This window comes from Crassostrea angulata, chromosome 5 (assembly GCF_025612915.1).
Source record: "Crassostrea angulata isolate pt1a10 chromosome 5, ASM2561291v2, whole genome shotgun sequence".
Classification (NCBI taxonomy): Eukaryota; Metazoa; Mollusca; class Bivalvia; order Ostreida; family Ostreidae; genus Magallana; species Magallana angulata.
This window is the reverse complement of record NC_069115.1, coordinates 99,543-117,826: the sequence shown is the minus strand read 5'-3', so window position 1 is coordinate 117,826 and position 18,284 is coordinate 99,543. Positions and strand designations below refer to the sequence as shown.

Sequence of the window (18,284 nt, the reverse complement as noted above, 5' to 3'; positions counted from 1 at the left end):
CACATGATGATAGCTGTTTGTTTGTCAGAATTGTGTCGGTTATATTATATTTAGATTAAAAATAAAAACATATTAAAGACATAAGAACTGTACTAATTCAATGGCCCCGATAAAACACAAACTTGAGCACTAATATTTTCCATACATGACCAGACTTACTCTCTAGTGTCTGAGTGTACTCAAAGTGGTGAGACTCACATCTCCTCCATGACTAAATAAAACTCATCATAAAGAGGCACATCAAGTTGTAATGAAATCATTTATACACTCTTTAACATGACACAGCTATGTGTTTGTTGACTGTAAAATACTTCAAGCATTTCTGATTGTTGGGCAAACTGCTTATCATTAATCTCCACTGAGATTCGTCACCTATCAGTAACATACATCAAATATAATAAAGTTTCACTGTTAACCAAATTTTCTTCAAGGCGACTAATTTTCATGACTTTAGGTGTAGATTACAGATCATGACTGGTTTGTGGATAGAAATATCTGCGACACAGACTCTCACAAACCTTGCAAAAAAATTTTTCACACAAATAAAAATTGGTTAACAATATATAGGCATATTTAACAACCGGCTTTAAAGACTCACTCTGAGGAAAAGCATCTCTGCTGATACTGTGGAATCATTTAATTTCGTGGGGGTCAATTTTCGTGGATTGTAGGATTATTGCTTATTTATGGGGATGTAATTTCGTGGATGCACCAGTTTTCAATTTCAAGAAGAAAACTAACACTTTAAAAATTTGTTTTCGTTGAGGATGTAAAATTCGCGGGGAAAGGCTTCCCACGAATACCACAAAAATTGAGCCACCTCGAAATCTAATGATTCCTCAGTATATAATAGTATTTACACAGCATGTGTTATTATCTTATATAGATACTGTTTAATAGTAAGGGTTCATACATAAAAATCAAAACAAATAATTATGAGATTCAATAACAATTAGAGACATAAATAACAGAGATTGGCAACTCCGCCATTAGCGTGTTTTGTGTTATTTATGTCTCTGATTCACAGTGATGGCACAGTGATCATCAGTAATACTGGTTATATGCATGATGACTTCTGACTTTGATAGAGAACAAGGAATATCTGGGATACACAGGTACACTTGTGATGAGATCATTATACTTTGTTATTCAACTGAAACTGTTCTTCAGCGATTGTACGCATTGTTTATACAACATCAGTCCCTCCCTGAACCCCCCCCCCCAATGTTCTTGAATTCTTTGTATAATTTGTCTTCTTCTTTCTCATCTTCTTCTTCCCTTTACAAGCCCCCTCCCCTCCTCCCATCCTCTTGAATTCTTTGTTTTTTTCTTCTTCCCTTCATGAGCCCCTTCCCTCCTCCCATCCTCTTGAATTCTTTGTCTTTTTCTTCTTCCCTTCATGAGCCCCTTCTCTCCTCCCATCCTCTTGAATTCTTTATTTTGTCTTCTTCTTTTTCCCTTTGCTAGGACCATCACCATTATTTGTATTATCTGTAGAGTAGCAACAGAAATCTATGTACTTATCTCTGGTTGATCAGTAAAACTAATACCTGGACTGCGTTTTACAAAAGAACTTATGACAAAGTCATCAATATTTTCAGTCTTATGGAATTAGGTCTATAATGAAAAAAATTATATCAAACCATTTATTTACAACTATTTCGATAACATAATTATATTTAAATACAGATAGTACAATAAAACATTGATCAGTTTGTTATTAATGAATATTCATTTTTTTGGTCGGAAGTCGCAAGTTCTTTTGTAAAATGCAGCCCTGATCACTAATTGTTTAATTAATCTATTTATAAGACACAAATAAGTTAGACTTTTCTTTTTGTTTTTACATATCTCTCATCTATTGGACTAAGTAAATCTCTAAATGTATCTCTGATCGTCCAGTCAACCTATTTCTGATCTCTCATTGGTTAGTCTATTTACTGATCTTCCATTGGTTAGTCTATTTACTGATCAGTCATTGGTTAGTCTATCTACTGATCTCTCATTGGTTAGTCTATTTACTGATCTCTCATTGGTTAGTCTATTTACTGATCTCTCATTGGTTAGTCAATTTACTGATCTCTCATTGGTTAGTCTATCTACTGATCTTTCATTGGTTAGTCTATTTACTGATCTCTCATTGGTTAGTCTATCTACTGATCTCTCATTGGTTAGTCTATTTACTGATCTCTCATTGGTTAGTCTATCTACTGATCTCTCATTGGTTAGTCTATTTACTGATCTCTCATTGGTTAGTCTATCTACTGATCTCTCATTGGTTAGTCTATCTACTGATCTCTCATTGGTTAGTCTATTTACTGATCTCTCATTGGTTAGTCTATCTACTGATCTCTCATTGGTTAGTCTATTTACTGATCTTCCATTGGTTAGTTTATTTACTGATCTCTCATTGGTTAGTCTATCTACTGATCTCTCATTGGTTAGTCTATTTACTGATCTCTCATTGGTTAGTCTATTTACTGATCAGTCATTGGTTAGTCTATCTACTGATCTCTCATTGGTTAGTCAATTAACTGATCTCTCATTGGTTAGTCTATCTACTGATCTCTCATTGGTTAGTCTATTTACTGATCTCTCATTGGTTAGTCTATTTACTGATCTCTCATTGGTTAGTCTATCTACTGATCTCTCATTGGTTAGTCTATTTACTGATCTCTCATTGGTTAGTCTATCTACTGATCTCTCATTGGTTAGTCTATCTACTGATCTCTCATTGGTTAGTCTATCTACTGATCTCTCATTGGTTAGTCTATTTACTGATCAGTCATTGGTTAGTCTATTTACTGATCAGTCATTGGTTAGTCAATTTACTGATCTCTCATTGGTAAGCCTATTTACTGATCAGTCATTTGTTAGTCTATTTACTGATCTCTCATTGGTTAGTCTATTTACTGATCTCTCATTGGTTAGTCTATTTACTGATATCTCATTGGTTAGTCTATCTACTGATCTCTCACTGGTTAGTCTATCTACTGATCTCTCATTGGTTAGTCTATTTACTGATCTCTCACTGGTTAGTCTATCTACTGATCTCTCATTGGTTAGTCTATTTACTGATCTCTCATTGGTTAGTCTATCTACTGATCTCTCATTGGTTAGTCTATCTACTGATCTCTCATTGGTTAGTCTATTTACTGATCTCTCATTGGTTAGTCTATTTACTGATATCTCATTGGTTAGTCTATCTACTGATCTCTCATTGGTTAGTCTATTTACTGATCTCTCATTGGTTAGTCTATTTACTGATATCTCATTGGTTAGTCTATCTACTGATCTCTCACTGGTTAGTTTATTTACCGATCTCATCATCACCCCGTTTCCCTGTGAAGTGTTTTTTGAGAGGCTGCCAGCAGCTGAAGTAAGTATCGTCCACTTTATTCTCATTGGCCCATTTTGTCACCGCCATGCTGAGTGAGGACTCAAACATGAAAGCCTGAAAAATCGGAGACAGAACTAGTAAACAATGTCAAATATGAAGACACATGAGCCTATATACTAAAAATAGAACAATAAAAACCTGACGTTAAAGATCTTGAATAAATTTTCTTTCAAAGCTCAAATTATGAACTTTGCAAAAATTAAGTTACTTTGTGAATTCTTAAATTCTAAATGTTTTGCTTAAACTAATGATTTTAGATGGTCCGTACATTAAATATTGCTAGTGTAGCATTTCGTTTAACAGCACATGTTCATTGATTATAAATATTTTAAAGGGACATGGTCACGATTTTGGTAAAATTTTATTTTTATGTTTTTATTATTTATAATGCTTTAGAAATGCATTTCTAATGATCAGATTAAATCTGAGAGTCATTCGTAGAGTTATAAGCAAGATACAGGGCTCACAATTCTTGGTCATGTAAACAAGGCTCGTGCCCTGTTTTTGTTTACATAGGTTCCATATACCGGTAACAATCTTTTTCCAGCTTATTTGTCTATCTTTTTATTTATTTTAAGCATAGATAAACAGTTCCTAACTTTTAACACATTCATTTTAGGTTTAAAACTGAAATTTTTACTTCAATGTTCAAAATGTAAACAAACGCTTTGTTTACATAGCGAATAATTTCAAGCTTATAACTTAACAAATGAGACTCAATTTTCGGTTGCCTATTAGAAATGCCTTTCTGAAGCATCGTAAATATTAAAATCGGAAAAATAATTTTTGACCAAAATCGTGACCATGCCCCTTTAAAATGTATGAACCATATATCTTGTAAGAGGGTAAAAATAGTAATTATCCATGTGTTATCAATACAGTACATTATTCTAGTCTAGGAATATTTTAGCATCTAGCCAAGCATTTCTATTTCCCTACTTTGTTAGATGCCTCATGTGAAAATAACGTTCCTAGGTCATACCAAATGTAGAAATCTCTTAATATTTTAAGAATTGATTAAGATGCTTTATTTGTCATGAGCATGATCCCATGCCTGAATTATTTTCACTACCTGTTTATTTGTATAAAATTACCTCCATTTCCATTTACAAGTGCTGTCAGTCAAAATTAGAGAGGTTTAGCAAACCAACGTGTATGTGTACGTGTACGTGTAGAACGGAAAATATGTGCATTACGTCATCGGTTTGTGTAATGACGAATTTCTACACGTATGTACCCGAATGAACATACGTGTAAATTGCAAAGTACCCGTAGGGTCGAACTTGTAGCCTCTGTTTCCCTGTTGTCTATTAATTTGAAAAAATATGTTAACTTTTCTTAAGCCTGAATATTCAATGCGAATACTGATATCTACCAACATAAATTTTCATTAGCGTTTAATATGTTATTGGAGTTTTATTTCACGCATCTCTTCCTCCAAAACATGCAATGGCTCCGTTATCTTATCAATTTGTGAAAAATAAAAATTTGCATATATAATAAATGATGTTTAATAAAATTAACACATGCAGAATTCCTACTTTTCGTTTATAACCAACATCCTCAGCTTAGTAGGAGAGGATATCCATAATTATATTAAAACATTTAAACGTACAAGTACACGTTACAACTGCTAAACAAGAAAAGTAATTGAGCTGGTACGGGTAGTTCTAACTTGTAACCTACACGTACAAGTACACGTAGGTCTGCTAAACCTCTCTATTATGTGATGTAAATAAAATTTCAAAGTTCGAGTCGATATGATATAAGTTTGGAATTCTAGACCATCTTTAACCTGCAATCAATTACTTATTATTGCAGAAAAAAGATAAATCCATGTTCAAACACAATCCCGATCTACCAATAACAATGGGTCAGGAATGTGAACCAGTTAACAATGGGTCAGTTATGTGAACCAGTAAACAATGGGTTAGTTATGTGAACCAGTAAACAATAGGTCAGTTATGTGAACCAGTTAACAATGGGTCAGTTATGTGAACCAGTAAACAATGGGTTAGTTATGTGAACCAGTAAACAATGGGTTAGTTATGTGAACCAGTTAACAATATGTTAGTTATTCGAACCAGTTAACAATGGGTCAGTTATGTGAACCAGTAAACAATGGGTCAGTTATGTGAACCAGTAAACAACAGGTTAGTTATGTGAACCAGTTAACAATATGTTAGTTATTCGAACCAGTTTACAATGGGTCAATAATGTGATATGTAAATAATAGGGATCAGTTTATCCGTAATAAGAACCAATTAACAAGGTGTAATTTTTTTGTTCTAGTTAAAACTATGTCAGTTATGATGGTAAGTTTACTGTGTGTCAGTAATTTTAATGATGTTTTCAAAACAGAACCAGGGAAAGAATCTTTCATAATGTGATGGTATTCCCCATACAAAATCAATACTGATTAATATTAGGCAATCAGTGAGTGAGCACTTTTTATCAATATTTTGTTTTATTTAGACACTAGGATGTTTACCATGGTTCCCTCGGCCACCCTTTGAGGCTTCAGGTCACAGTTGGATGCCTTCTCGAAACAGTCTGCGTCTGGTCCGTGCGGGGTCATCATGCTGTGAAGAGTAGCGCCCCCTGGACGGAATCCCTCCTCCTGTAAAAACACAAAACTCATAATATATATAGCTTATCATTGTCAGCCCTTAATATTTAAGTTTGTCAGCAGTAAATATTAAAGATGGTAAGAATCATTTTAAGGATGAAGAGATAACCAACCTTGGCTTCGTACGACCCATGTATCAGACCCATGAACTCACTCATACAGTTTCCTGAAGAACAAAGAAAAAAACAAAAAACTGTTAAATCATAAATCATTTTCCCCCCTGTGCAATAAAGACTGAAAATTCATCTATCTATGCACTGTGGAATCATCATAATGATTGTTCATGGGGGACCAATGTTCATGGCTTCCGTGGGTAACCCTGGCCCACGAATTTACATCCCCACAAACCTATACACAATCATTTGTTTAATATTTATCAAAATTATCATGATTACACAACCAATGAAAATACGTCCCCATGAACCAAGACAATTTTGGTTACCTACAAATATTGATCCCCACGAATTAAAATGGTACCACAGAATTGTAAACTCTAGGGGTGTATTATACATTTTATCATTATACAATAAGTCCCTTTTCACCAATCTTCAATTGTTATAATACATCCCTTTCCATTAATCATCATATGATACATATTATACATAATATTGGATGCTACATTATGATAAAAAATACCACGTAATAAACTATATATAATTATTGACGTGGACCTAACAATGAGGTCTATAACTCAGGGGATTCTATGTCACTATCCCTACAAACCTGTAGTGTAAACAAACTTTGGGCTGGGTGGTAGTAGGGGGAGTTTTACTGTCAGTGGTAGTAGAGGAGTCTTAGTGTGGTAGTATGGGGGTCTTATTGTGGTAGTAGAGGAGTCTTAGTGTGGTAGTAGGGGGGGTCTTATTGTGGTAGTAGAGGAGTCTTAGTGTGGTAGTATGGGGGTCTTATTGTGGTAGTAGAGGAGTCTTAGTGTGGTAGTATGGGGGTCTTATTGTGGTAGTAGGGGAGTCTTAGTGTGGTAGTAGGGGGGGGGGTCTTATTGTGGTAGTAGGGGGGGGGGGGGGGGGTCTTAGTGTGGTAGTAGGGGGGGTCTTAGTTGGTAGTATGGGGGTCTTATTGTGGTAGTAGAGGAGTCTTAGTGTGGTAGTAGAGGGGTCTTAGTGTGGTAGTATGGGGGGGGGGGGGGTTATACTGTGGTATTAGTGGGGTCTTATTGTGGTAGTAGTGGGGTCTTAGTGTGGTAGTAGGGGGTCCTACTTTAGTAGTATGGCAGTTATACTGTGTTAGTATGGGGGTTATACTGTGGTAGTAGGGGGTCTTATTGTGGTAGTATGGGGGTTATACTGTGGTAGTAGGGGGTCTTATTGTGGTAGTATGGGGGTTATACTGTGTTAGTATGGGGGTTATACTGTGGTAGTAAGGGGTCTTATTGTGGTAGTAGTGGGGTCTTGGTATGTAGTACATGTAGGTCTTACTGTGGTAGTAGGGGGGTCTGAATGTCTTGTCTGCCACACCCCACCGTGGAGGAAATATAACAAAGTCAGCGATGGCCACGCCCGGCTTGGTTGATTGACAGGTTAGTACTGTGAAGATTGAGGGGTCCTACAAAGAGAAAAGTATTCTATGATGAATCAAACATCTCATACATACTTAACAATTTGTTGATATTGCTGTAGATTCCTTCTTTCACAGGAGTACCTAATTCCGCAATTCAACTGCTTGCATCAAATTGTGAGATTATGAAAAGGCAAACGCCTGATAATTTCATGTAGTTTATATCTTTACAACTAATAAGCAATATTTTCAAATCTGTGAGATATGCTTCTCACTATTTTATACACTGTCAGATATTCATTCCTCGCATTTAATTAGGAATCTAAAATATACAGCCAGGGAATTTATTTTATGATGATAATACTATAATATGATACACTGAACATTATACGTCTGAAATAAAACACTTATAAGATAACTTAACTGCCCTTTGTTCAATAGACTAAGTCTAAGTAGATATGAAATGGACTGATGTCTGCATAGATTTGTGAGTAGGGACTCACCATGTGATCCACAGAGACCGTGTTGACCGTCACGAAGTGACTCAGGTTGTACTTGTACGGTGAGTAGTTCCCATGCCAGGCCACCACGTCAAACGGAGAGTGGGTCTGTAACAACAAAACATGCTTCCTGATTTAGCAGCTTCACTATGAATCACTTTCAATAGATTCATAGGTAAATAAATATTTATAAAATCCTTTATCTCTTTTGCAGGAAATTTTTTAAAAATTTGAACATGACTGTATAATTTTAAAAATGAAAGCATGTTTTTTACAACTATTTGACCTGTTTGGCAAAGAAAAAGTACCTGATAAAATTATAAATATTCACCTGACAGAGTGTAGCTGGTACTTGTACTATTTCCCGCCTGTGTAGCTAGGATCAGGTGTACAATATTTACCTGTGTAGCTTAGAATAGGTGTACTATATTTATCTGTTTAGCTAAGAACATGCTCTATACTGACCTGTGCATTTATTTACCTGTGTGCTGTATTAACCTGAGTGTGTCTTTTATTTACCTGTGTACTGTATTTACCTGTGTACTGTATTTACCTGTGTACTGTATTTACCTGTGTACTGTATTTACCTGTGTAGTATATTTACCTGTGTACTGTATTTACCTGTGTACTGTATTTACTTGCGTGGTTGAGAACAGGTGTCCCTGGTACTTTGCCCATATTTACCTGTGTACTGCATTTACCTGTGTACTGTATTTACCTGTGTACTGTATTTACCTGTGTACTGTATTTACTTAAGTGGTTGAGAACAGGTGTCCCTGGTACTTTGACCATATTTACCTGTGTACTGCATTTACCTGTGTACTGTATTTACCTGTGTACTGTAATTACCTGTGTACTGCATTTACCTGTGTACTGCATTTACCTGTGTACTGTATTTACCTGTGTAGTGTATTTACCTGTGTACTGTATTTACCTGTGTACTGTATTTACCTGTGTACTGCATTTACCTGTGTACTGTATTTACCTGTGTACTGTATTTACCTGTGTACTGTATTTACCTGTGTACTGTATTTACCTGTGTACTGTATTTACCTGTGTACTATATTTACCTGTGTACTATATTTATCTGTGTACTGTATTTACCTGTGTAGTGTATTTACCTGTGTACTGTATTTACCTGTGTAGTGTATTTACCTGTGTACTGTATTTACCTGTGTACTGCATTTACCTGTGTACTGCATTTACCTGTGTACTGTATTTACCTGTGTACTGTATTTACCTGTGTACTGTATTTACCTGTGTACTGTATTTATCTGTGTACTATATTTACCTGTGTACTATATTTATCTGTGTACTGTATTTACCTGTGTAGTGTATTTACCTGTGTACTGTATTTACCTGTGTAGTGTATTTACCTGTGTACTGTATTTACCTGTGTACTGCATTTACCTGTGTACTGCATTTACCTGTGTACTGCATTTACCTGTGTACTGCATTTACCTGTGTACTGTATTTACCTGTGTACTGCATTTACCTGTGTAGTGTATTTACCTGTGTACTGTATTTACCTGTGTACTGTATTTACCTGTGTACTGTATTTACCTGTGTAGTGTATTTACCTGTGTACTGTATTTATCTGTGTACTATATTTATCTGTGTACTGTATTTATCTGTGTACTATATTTATCTGTGTACCATATTTACCTGTGTACTGTATTTACCTGTGTAGTGTATTTACCTGTGTACTGTATTTACCTGTGTACTGTATTTACCTGTGTACTATATTTACGTGTGTTTTTTATTTACCTGTGTACTATATTTACCTGTGTGGCTGAGAACAGGTGTCCTTGGTATTTGCTGATGACAGTGAACTGTTTGACCTCCCTGTCCTCGAACCAAGCGACAGGGGTCAGGAAGTCCCGGGGGTTGGCCAGGCCGTTAGCTCCTACAGAAAACTGACACATGACAGTAAAGTGACATACACAGGGAGAAGCTTTCATTCTAAACCAAATAATGAGTGGTCACTGTGATTAGGGGATATATGATCTGTTGTACAGTGCCTTGCTACTGATGAAGGGCAACCAGTTGGAGGCCACATGTTAGATTGATTATTTTTTAACCAAGTGCAACACATGTATTCAAAATGTTTTCTTACATATTCAATATGATTAACAGAACTGTAAAATATCTGTAATGTACATGTGTAGATGTACATATACATAGATACCTGAGATATTGACCTTTGTGTCCCCCATATCAATGAGTCCTACTACTTACCTATGGGGCCCAGACAAGGGAGAGTGAAATGTCCGTCAAACACCTCCAGAACGTACCCCCTAGAGGGCCCCTCCACATCCACACTGAACCGCATGCCTTGCTGCCAAACACAAAAAAAGATTCTACAGTCCTCTTTTGGGATAAATCATAGAATCACTGACAGATCATTAGTTTACTGAAATGTCTACTTAGTCTAATTATCTTGCGTTTAACTTAATACTTAGTATGTTAATCTCACTTCTGAATTTGAAGTTCAATTTTTTTTATGCCATGAATATTATTATTAATATAGTAAATTTACTGAATTCAGAAGAAATAGACTAAAACCATGATTCTGAAGTGTAAATTATATGAATTATAATTTTACTAATCATTCAAACAGCAAAATGGCCCCAACATTTCTGGCCCTCTCTTATAAGACAACATGACACAGAGCGCCTCTCCCTGGAGCCTGGCCATTCAGACCAGTGGACCTACTTGAATGACACAAATCTCGTTCGGGTCGACTTTCATTCTACCAAACTCTGTGGTGATGAGCAGGGGGCCTTGCTGTGGAACTGTCAACAAAGAATGGAAACAGGTAACACTTGAAATAACAATAACGATCAGCAAAACACCATTCTTCATGACTTCCTCCAACTGAATTCTACTGAAAGCCTAGTTTAAATAACTCACCTATAAGAAAGTCTCCATCTGAGTTATACATGCATCTGTAAAACAAATCCCAGCATTAGGTTACTGGATATTATTATCCTGTTTCATTGAGAGAGAGAGAGAGAGAGAGAGAGAGAGACTTTAATAGAGAGAGAGAGAGCGAGAGAGAGAGAGAGAGAGAGAGAGAGAGAGCACATTTTCATACAGATGTAGAATATATTTCGTACTTAGAATAGTAGAAAAAAAAATATTTAGGAGGGAGAGAAAGAAAGAGAATGAGTGAGAGAGTGAGAGAGTGAGAGAGACACACACCTGTCTTCTGCCATGGAGGTGTTACAGGTGTACACATAGATACACACACCATGCCGACCTTTGGGGTCCCCCGCCCCGCAGATTGTTGTCAATCCCTGCAAAAAACAAAAGGTGTTTGTAAAACACTTATGCCCCCCTCCCTTGGAAACATCTGCAAAGGAAATGAACTGAAACTACAAATAATTGAAATTTTTCTAAGTCCAAGGCACATAACTCTATCAAAAAATGCTTGATCGTACCCAAAATTAAACTTGACCTAGATATTATTATGATAAACCTGTATACCAAAATTCATTTCAATATGTGCATCCTATGCAAAGAAAATAAACAGAAACTGCAATCAATTGGAATTTTTCTAAGTCCAAGGGGCACAAATTTTTTTGAAAATTTCTGGATCGCAACCAAAATCAAACTTGACCTACATATTATAATGATAAACCTGTATAGTACCAAATTTCATTTCAATATGTGCATACTCTTCGAAGAAAATGAACGAAAACTGTAAATAATTGGAATTTTTCTACACAATTGAAACAGGTCGAGACCACTATATTTTGTGACGTCGGCATAAATTTGCATACTAAATTAGCCATCTGTTTACTTTTATCGACAAACCAATCAGGTGAATGAGTTGCAAGGCATTGTGGGCTACTACAAGTTTCAGTGTATACAAAGCGTATTGCAAATATATACCATTTTGAATTGTCCTTTGGAAACTCATTATGAATGATTTTTCAGAATTTATGAAATTAATATGGACAGTTATGTCTGAACTTCAATTTCTATGCTCACATTTAAAAAGTATTGCATATGAGGACTTATATCAAACTATTTAAATACCCCATTGTCACTGTTCAAAAGAGAGGTACGTCCTATAGAATTAGAAGCAGCGAGTACCGTTTTTTCACATGATATCCCATATTTAAAGCAATATTATTAGAATGCGCGTTGATATTTTCTTCAGGGACATTCATCAGATTGCTTCACGGACAAAATACTACATGCTGCACAGCTTGCGCTTCTGCGTTTGTATATTTGTGCATTTCTACTACCGTGGCTATTCACGTATGTTACAAATGTACAGTTACCTGTATTTATTTCTAGTGCACAATGATAAAGTCACCAATACACAACTGTGCAGTTTTTTCTTATCAAAACCTGTTTGTACTTGTATGCGTATGTTTGTCAGTCGTTTGATACTGATCATTTTTGAAGCAACAATTGATCAACTAAAACAACAGTATTTTTCAATGTGAGCATGGAACAAAGTTAATGGTACGTAATCTTTCCTTTTTTACCTTCTAAAGTAAAAATCAAGATGTACAAACATTCCGGCAAGCAATTAAATATTGTGATTCAGAATAAAACAGACAAAAACCACGTGCGTTTGTTGAATCGTAGACACGTTGTAGACCGTCATGCATTGCAACTCATTCACTGGATTGGAGAATCTGTTTGACGAAAATACTGTCACGTGTTAAATAATGCTATCCATATAAGGTTGTGTACCCGACCTGTGAAACAGAAGTCAACTTTCTTCCAAAATTTTCTGTGTTTATTGTTTTTTCCTGCTTTTTAGATATTGATTTGTAAAACTTAAAATGTGCAGACATTTGAAGACAAAATTAAGAACATGATGCAAATCTCATCACTCTTTTTTACAAGTTGTCAAAAAATACCCGGCGGTAAAGCAATTTAAAACAGGTTATTCATATCGATGTTAGTTTCAGTGGGAAATGCAAACACATCAGGAAATCACTAGATAAAAAGGGTTTACTTGTCAATGAATAATGAATAAAAAATACTGTAACATAAAGATACTGGATTTTTACAAACACTGATAGAATTCTGTCCAGGCCAAACAAATGTCATCAGTTTCTATTTTTTCAAAATTAAAGTTGACTGGCAAGGAATCATTTAATTTTAATTGCAAGAGTTATCTCTCTTTAATGGTAATGCTCATTGCAGTTGGATTAGAACTACTACACCATACCTAAGAACCTTGCCCCTGGTTCTCTGCTGTAAGTTATTTACCTGGTCCATGTATCAACACTTACCTGTAGGTCCATGTATCAACACTTACCTGTAGGTACATGTATCAACACTTACCTGTAGGTACATGTATCAACACTTACCTGGACAAAATCCTTCTTTCCTTTTGGCAGATCAAATGGATGCCACCTCATCTGGGGAAAAAAAAATCAACAAACATGCAAATGATATGAACATTCATTATAGAAATACATTTTCAACATCCAGTTCTCCAACAAATACATGTACATTGTTCTTTTCAATTTAAGTCCATTGAAATTATATCTTACATAAAAGAAAATCAGTGGCCCGATAGTATAGGTCACCTTCATGTAACGATGAATAAATGTTTAAAATAATCTTGTTTGTGTCAGGGCCTGACTAAAGAAGTAATTGACCAAACTCTCAGAGGTGTGAACAGATATGAAATACTTTAGATTCCTAATTAATTGTGAGGAATTAATATAAGCGTAATTCATGACAAGCACATCTAATGGATTTAAAAATATCATTATTATTTTTCAGGCAGATGTAAACTAAATGAAAATACATGTATAATGATAAAAATTTGGTGATAGTGATTTTATCCTGCCAATGATGCAAAAAAATTGAATCATGGCACCAAGTTATTAGTAGGTAAAATATTCATAAGGAATCTACAGTAGTTTAGATGTATCCACAAGATATCCAATAATATAGAGATATCCACAAGATATACAATATTATAGAGATATCCAATAATATCGAGATATCCACAAGATATCCAATAATATCGAGATATCCACAAGATATCCAATAATATCGAGATATCCACAAGATATCCAATAATATAGAGCGAGTTTGATCACAAACTACGGTCACCGTAGTTCAACTAAAATGAGATCGAACTCACTTTAGTCTGACTAAAATCAAACCGTGGTCCAACCAATGGAGAGACTCTGGTCTGTCTCTAGTCAGGTAGTTTAAAGATGGCAGCGGAAAGCGAAACCTCCAAATTTTGCTTATTTAAATGAGCACAACATGCAATGTGTTAAATTCTAGTGCACACACATATGATTTAATGTGTTTAAAAGGTATTTTCCTTCTTTTTTCATGAACAATAAAATTATGAGTACCAATTAACATCTTTCTCATTTTTTTAACCAGACATCGACCAATGTGCGTTCGAACACAGACATGCGCACCATAAGTTTTCCTTACTACTGTGGTTGAACTCTAGTTAATGATCGACTCGCCCATTAATACATCCATGAGCTATCCTGTATTTAAGCACATGTAATATAGAGAATTCAGGGAGATATCCACTAGATATCCAATAGTTTAGAGATTAATAAAGAGATATCCACAAGCTATCCTATAGTTTAGAGAATAATAAAGAGATATCCACTAGATATGGGCAGAATCTTAAGCACTTTCTATTAGATTACACAGTAGTTTGTAGAGATTTCCAGGGGAAGTTATGTCGGATGTATGACAATCTAATTAAAATTAGGACCTTCATGCTCCGTATTTGATATCCCTCACAGCGACATATCAAATATGAGAGCGTGAAGGATCTAATTTTAATTAGATTGGATGTATGAAAGTGTAGATGCACTACTGACCTGGTTAGGATTTGGGGGAATGTCATCCCAGTTGTGTGTAATCAGTCCTCGGTCGGTCTTCTTGAAGGGGTGATGCAGGGCAGAGGGGCGGATCCTGTATAACCAGCTGTAAACAGACAAAACCAACGGAAAATAAAACCAGCTGTAAACAGACAAAACCAACTAGAAATAAAGCCAGCTGTAAACAGACTGAACCAACAGGAAATAAAGCCAGCTGTAAACAAACAGAACCAACTGAAAATAAAGCCAGCTGTAAACAAACAGAACCAACTGAAAATAAAACCAGCTGTAAACAAACAGAACCAACTGAAAATAAAACCAGCTGTAAACAGACAAAACCAACTGGAAATAAAGCCAGCTGTAAACAGACTGAACCAACTGAAAATAAAGCCAGCTGTAAACAAACAGAACCAACTGAAAATAAAGCCAGCTGTAAACAAACAAAACCAACTGAAAATAAAGCCAGCTGTAAACAGACAGAACCAAATGGAAATAAAGCCAGCTGTAAACAGAGAGATCCAACTGGAAAATAAAGCCAGCTGTAAACAGAGAGAACCAAATGGAAATAAAGCCAGCTGTAAACAGAGAGAACCAACTGAAAATAAAGCCAGCTGTAAACAAACAGAACCAACTGAAAATAAAGCCAGCTGTAAACAGACAGAACCAACTGAAAATAAAGCCAGCTGTAAACAAACAGAACCAAATGTAAACAGAAAAAGCCAACTTTGAACAGACAAAGCCAACTGAAAACAGACAAAACCCAGCTGTAAACAAGAGATGTTTGTGAAACACTTATGCCCCCCTCCTTTGGAAACATCCACAAAGAAAATAAGCGTAAACTGCAAATACTGCAATTTTTCCAAGTCCAAGGGGTATAACTTTGTCGAAAATTGCTCTATCATAGCCAATATTGAACTTGACCTAGATATTATCATGATAAACCTGTATACCAAATTTCATTACAATATGTTCATCCTCTGCGAAGAAAACGAGGGGAAATTGTTGGTGGACTGACCGACTGACAGACAGCAGCAAAGCAATATCCCCTCTCTTCTTCGAAGGGGGGCATAACAAACAAAACAAACTGTTAACATTGGCTTTAGGTTCTGTTTAGTAAACAGATCCTGCTGATGTGTTTTATCTGGTTTTGATTTATATACGGTTAGTTTGTACAACCTGAATTAAAAAATCATTTTATCTTAAGGAAGTCAAATATAAAAACGAGCTTTTCAGACCGAAGTCAGTTGCATGAATAAAAATTATTTTTGCACCATTACGGAGATCCTGTGGAATTGTAGCCCTCTCCAGTAAACATCAAATATAAAAAAATTGGAGAGGGCTACATTATTGCAGCTAAGCATAATATATCTTAATTTTAAAACATTCAAACAAATCATTCGAGTTTACAATTATTTTTGTTGAACTGTAGTTCTTCCAACAGATTTGACTGATTGCGTACCTTCGTTTGTTGGTTTCTCTGGGGGCTGTGAAGGCACTACCAGACAACTGCTCTGCGTATAATCCATAGGCGCACTTCTGGGGATTATTCTGTAAGCAGTTCAAATCATTCGTCATGTGCACTTTGTAAGAGTTATCTAATATTATAGAGTAAGTGAAGAAAACCCATACAATTTATAAAAGTTGACCATTGAAAAGGTAGGCTCTCTGAAGTCATAGAATACGACAATAATTCTCACCTGTCTGAAGTAAGAGAATATACAACAAAAAGACTCACCTGTCCGACAGGTAAGGCCCCTGGACACCTGGGATCTTCTGTGGAGAACTCGTTCCCAAACCCACTCAGGTAGGTCAACTAAAAAGAAAGTTTATGGTTTAATGATGCAGGAAATTGTATGATGGTTTAATTTTGATTAAAAATGAACAACAAACTCCATTAACATGTAAAACTTTTGAATGTTTGAACAATTTTATGTTTAAAATACATGCGCACTTTGTCCATGATGTCCTCTACTTGAACCATTCAAGTTGACTCTTCATACAGTATTTTTTTTGAGCAAATAGTTGTGCTACAGATTTTGACAAAGACTGTTCAATGTAGAGTTTTTACCCCTTTTAAAAGTGATTGTAACATCAGAGTTAATTTCACTTTTAGCATATTAGGTTTTATAGCCAGCGCAGCACGCCAGCTAGAAGCAAGCTCTACCGTTAAGGCATGTACAAAGAAAAAATTTGGACCAGATGCACATTAATCTTCAACACAGTTTTTTGGCCCAAGTTATTCTGACCATTAACAGTTCCATTTAAATTGGACCAGTAGTTCCCTGTATAATGCATATGGCCGACCACTGTAACATCACTTGATTGTATTTCTTTAAGAGACCTGTACCGAGGTTAAAGGTTAGATCAGTCGGATGTGGTATAGATCTATGAATATTGAGTCAGCAGTAAATTGATTCAATTATACATATTAGTTACCCTTATTAGTCATGAATTATTTTTATCTAGCTGGTTCTTGCGAGAGCTTGACATGGAAACATATTTACAGGGATTTGCTGATCCAACTGAAACAGAGTACTCATGTTGTTACAAAAAACTAATGCCAAAATATTCGACAGGATCAATGTGCAGCTGGTTCAAATTTTCTCTTCGCACAAACCTTGTTGGTAGAGCTGAGCGCTTCTAGCCCTTGCTTTGCGCTGGTGATTGAGCAACATGTAGCTGCACTCACTATCACACTGACACATCAATACATTTGGTAAACCTTTCTTATTTTAACAAATTACAGATTACACAAAGATACCGATGTGTCTTTGATAGTATAATGCACCCAGCCCAACGCTCGCATCCAGAGACATATAAATATAACAGTTAGTTTATATGTCCCTGGTCCCACTTTTAAACTTATTTTTGGTAAAGTGAAATACCCTTACTCAAATATCCGTCTTATTAATAAAAAAAACCCTCACATTGAAGAAGATGACACACCTCTCAGACTGAGCCAATAAAATACTAGGAACTGACACACCTCTAAAAAGTGGTCAGTTTTTTTTTTAAGATATCATGAAACAAAAAATATTTTGTTGTAATCAGCGTAGTCAAAATTTGAACAACACTCCAGAATATGCAAGTATTTATCGTTTTATACAATAAAACGTCAAAAACAAGAGACTGACGTGGTCACTGTTTACAAGTGTGTCAAGGTCGTTATTAATTTCCTATAATATAATAGAAATAAAAAGGATCACGAAAAACCATGCATGATTTGAGATTAAAAACATGTTTTGAAAGTAACTGTATCCTCAATGACAAGTGACATTCTTCGCATTTTGTAATGAAGAGAGAAAAATTTAACCATAAATTCGTCTGTGTACCTTTTCCATGTCGAAATCAATCAGTGTCGCTAAAGCGCTTGAATTTTGCAAACGTTTGATTGAGCAGGA

At 35.6% G+C, this 18,284-nt stretch overlaps 1 protein-coding gene across 1 annotated transcript; it reads right to left on the bottom strand.

Moving 5' to 3' along the window:
• Positions 1 to 647: 647 nt before the first annotated feature.
• LOC128183042 (homogentisate 1,2-dioxygenase-like) lies at positions 648 to 18,267 on the bottom strand. The gene is made up of 16 exons (XM_052851861.1): positions 18,216 to 18,267; positions 16,619 to 16,696; positions 16,343 to 16,431; positions 14,884 to 14,989; positions 13,384 to 13,434; positions 11,249 to 11,343; positions 10,958 to 10,992; positions 10,760 to 10,839; positions 10,283 to 10,382; positions 9,829 to 9,950; positions 8,048 to 8,152; positions 7,466 to 7,592; positions 6,143 to 6,195; positions 5,892 to 6,020; positions 3,319 to 3,454; positions 648 to 1,491 (listed from the first exon to the last, which is right to left on the bottom strand). The coding sequence occupies exons 1-16, from the start codon at positions 18,222 to 18,224 to the stop codon at positions 1,436 to 1,438; spliced, it is 1,371 nt and encodes a 456-aa protein (XP_052707821.1). The 5' UTR covers positions 18,225 to 18,267; the 3' UTR covers positions 648 to 1,435.
• Between the last annotated feature and the right edge of the window lie 17 nt (positions 18,268 to 18,284).

Coding starts and splice junctions, on each gene's coding strand:
- LOC128183042 (XM_052851861.1), bottom strand. Junction 14,990..16,342: donor AGAGAAACCAACAAACGAAG/GTACGCAATCAG, acceptor GTCTGTTTACAG/CTGGTTATACAGGATCCGCC. Junction 8,153..9,828: donor ACCTGTTCTCAGCCACACAG/GTAAATATAGTA, acceptor TTGTTGTTACAG/ACCCACTCTCCGTTTGACGT.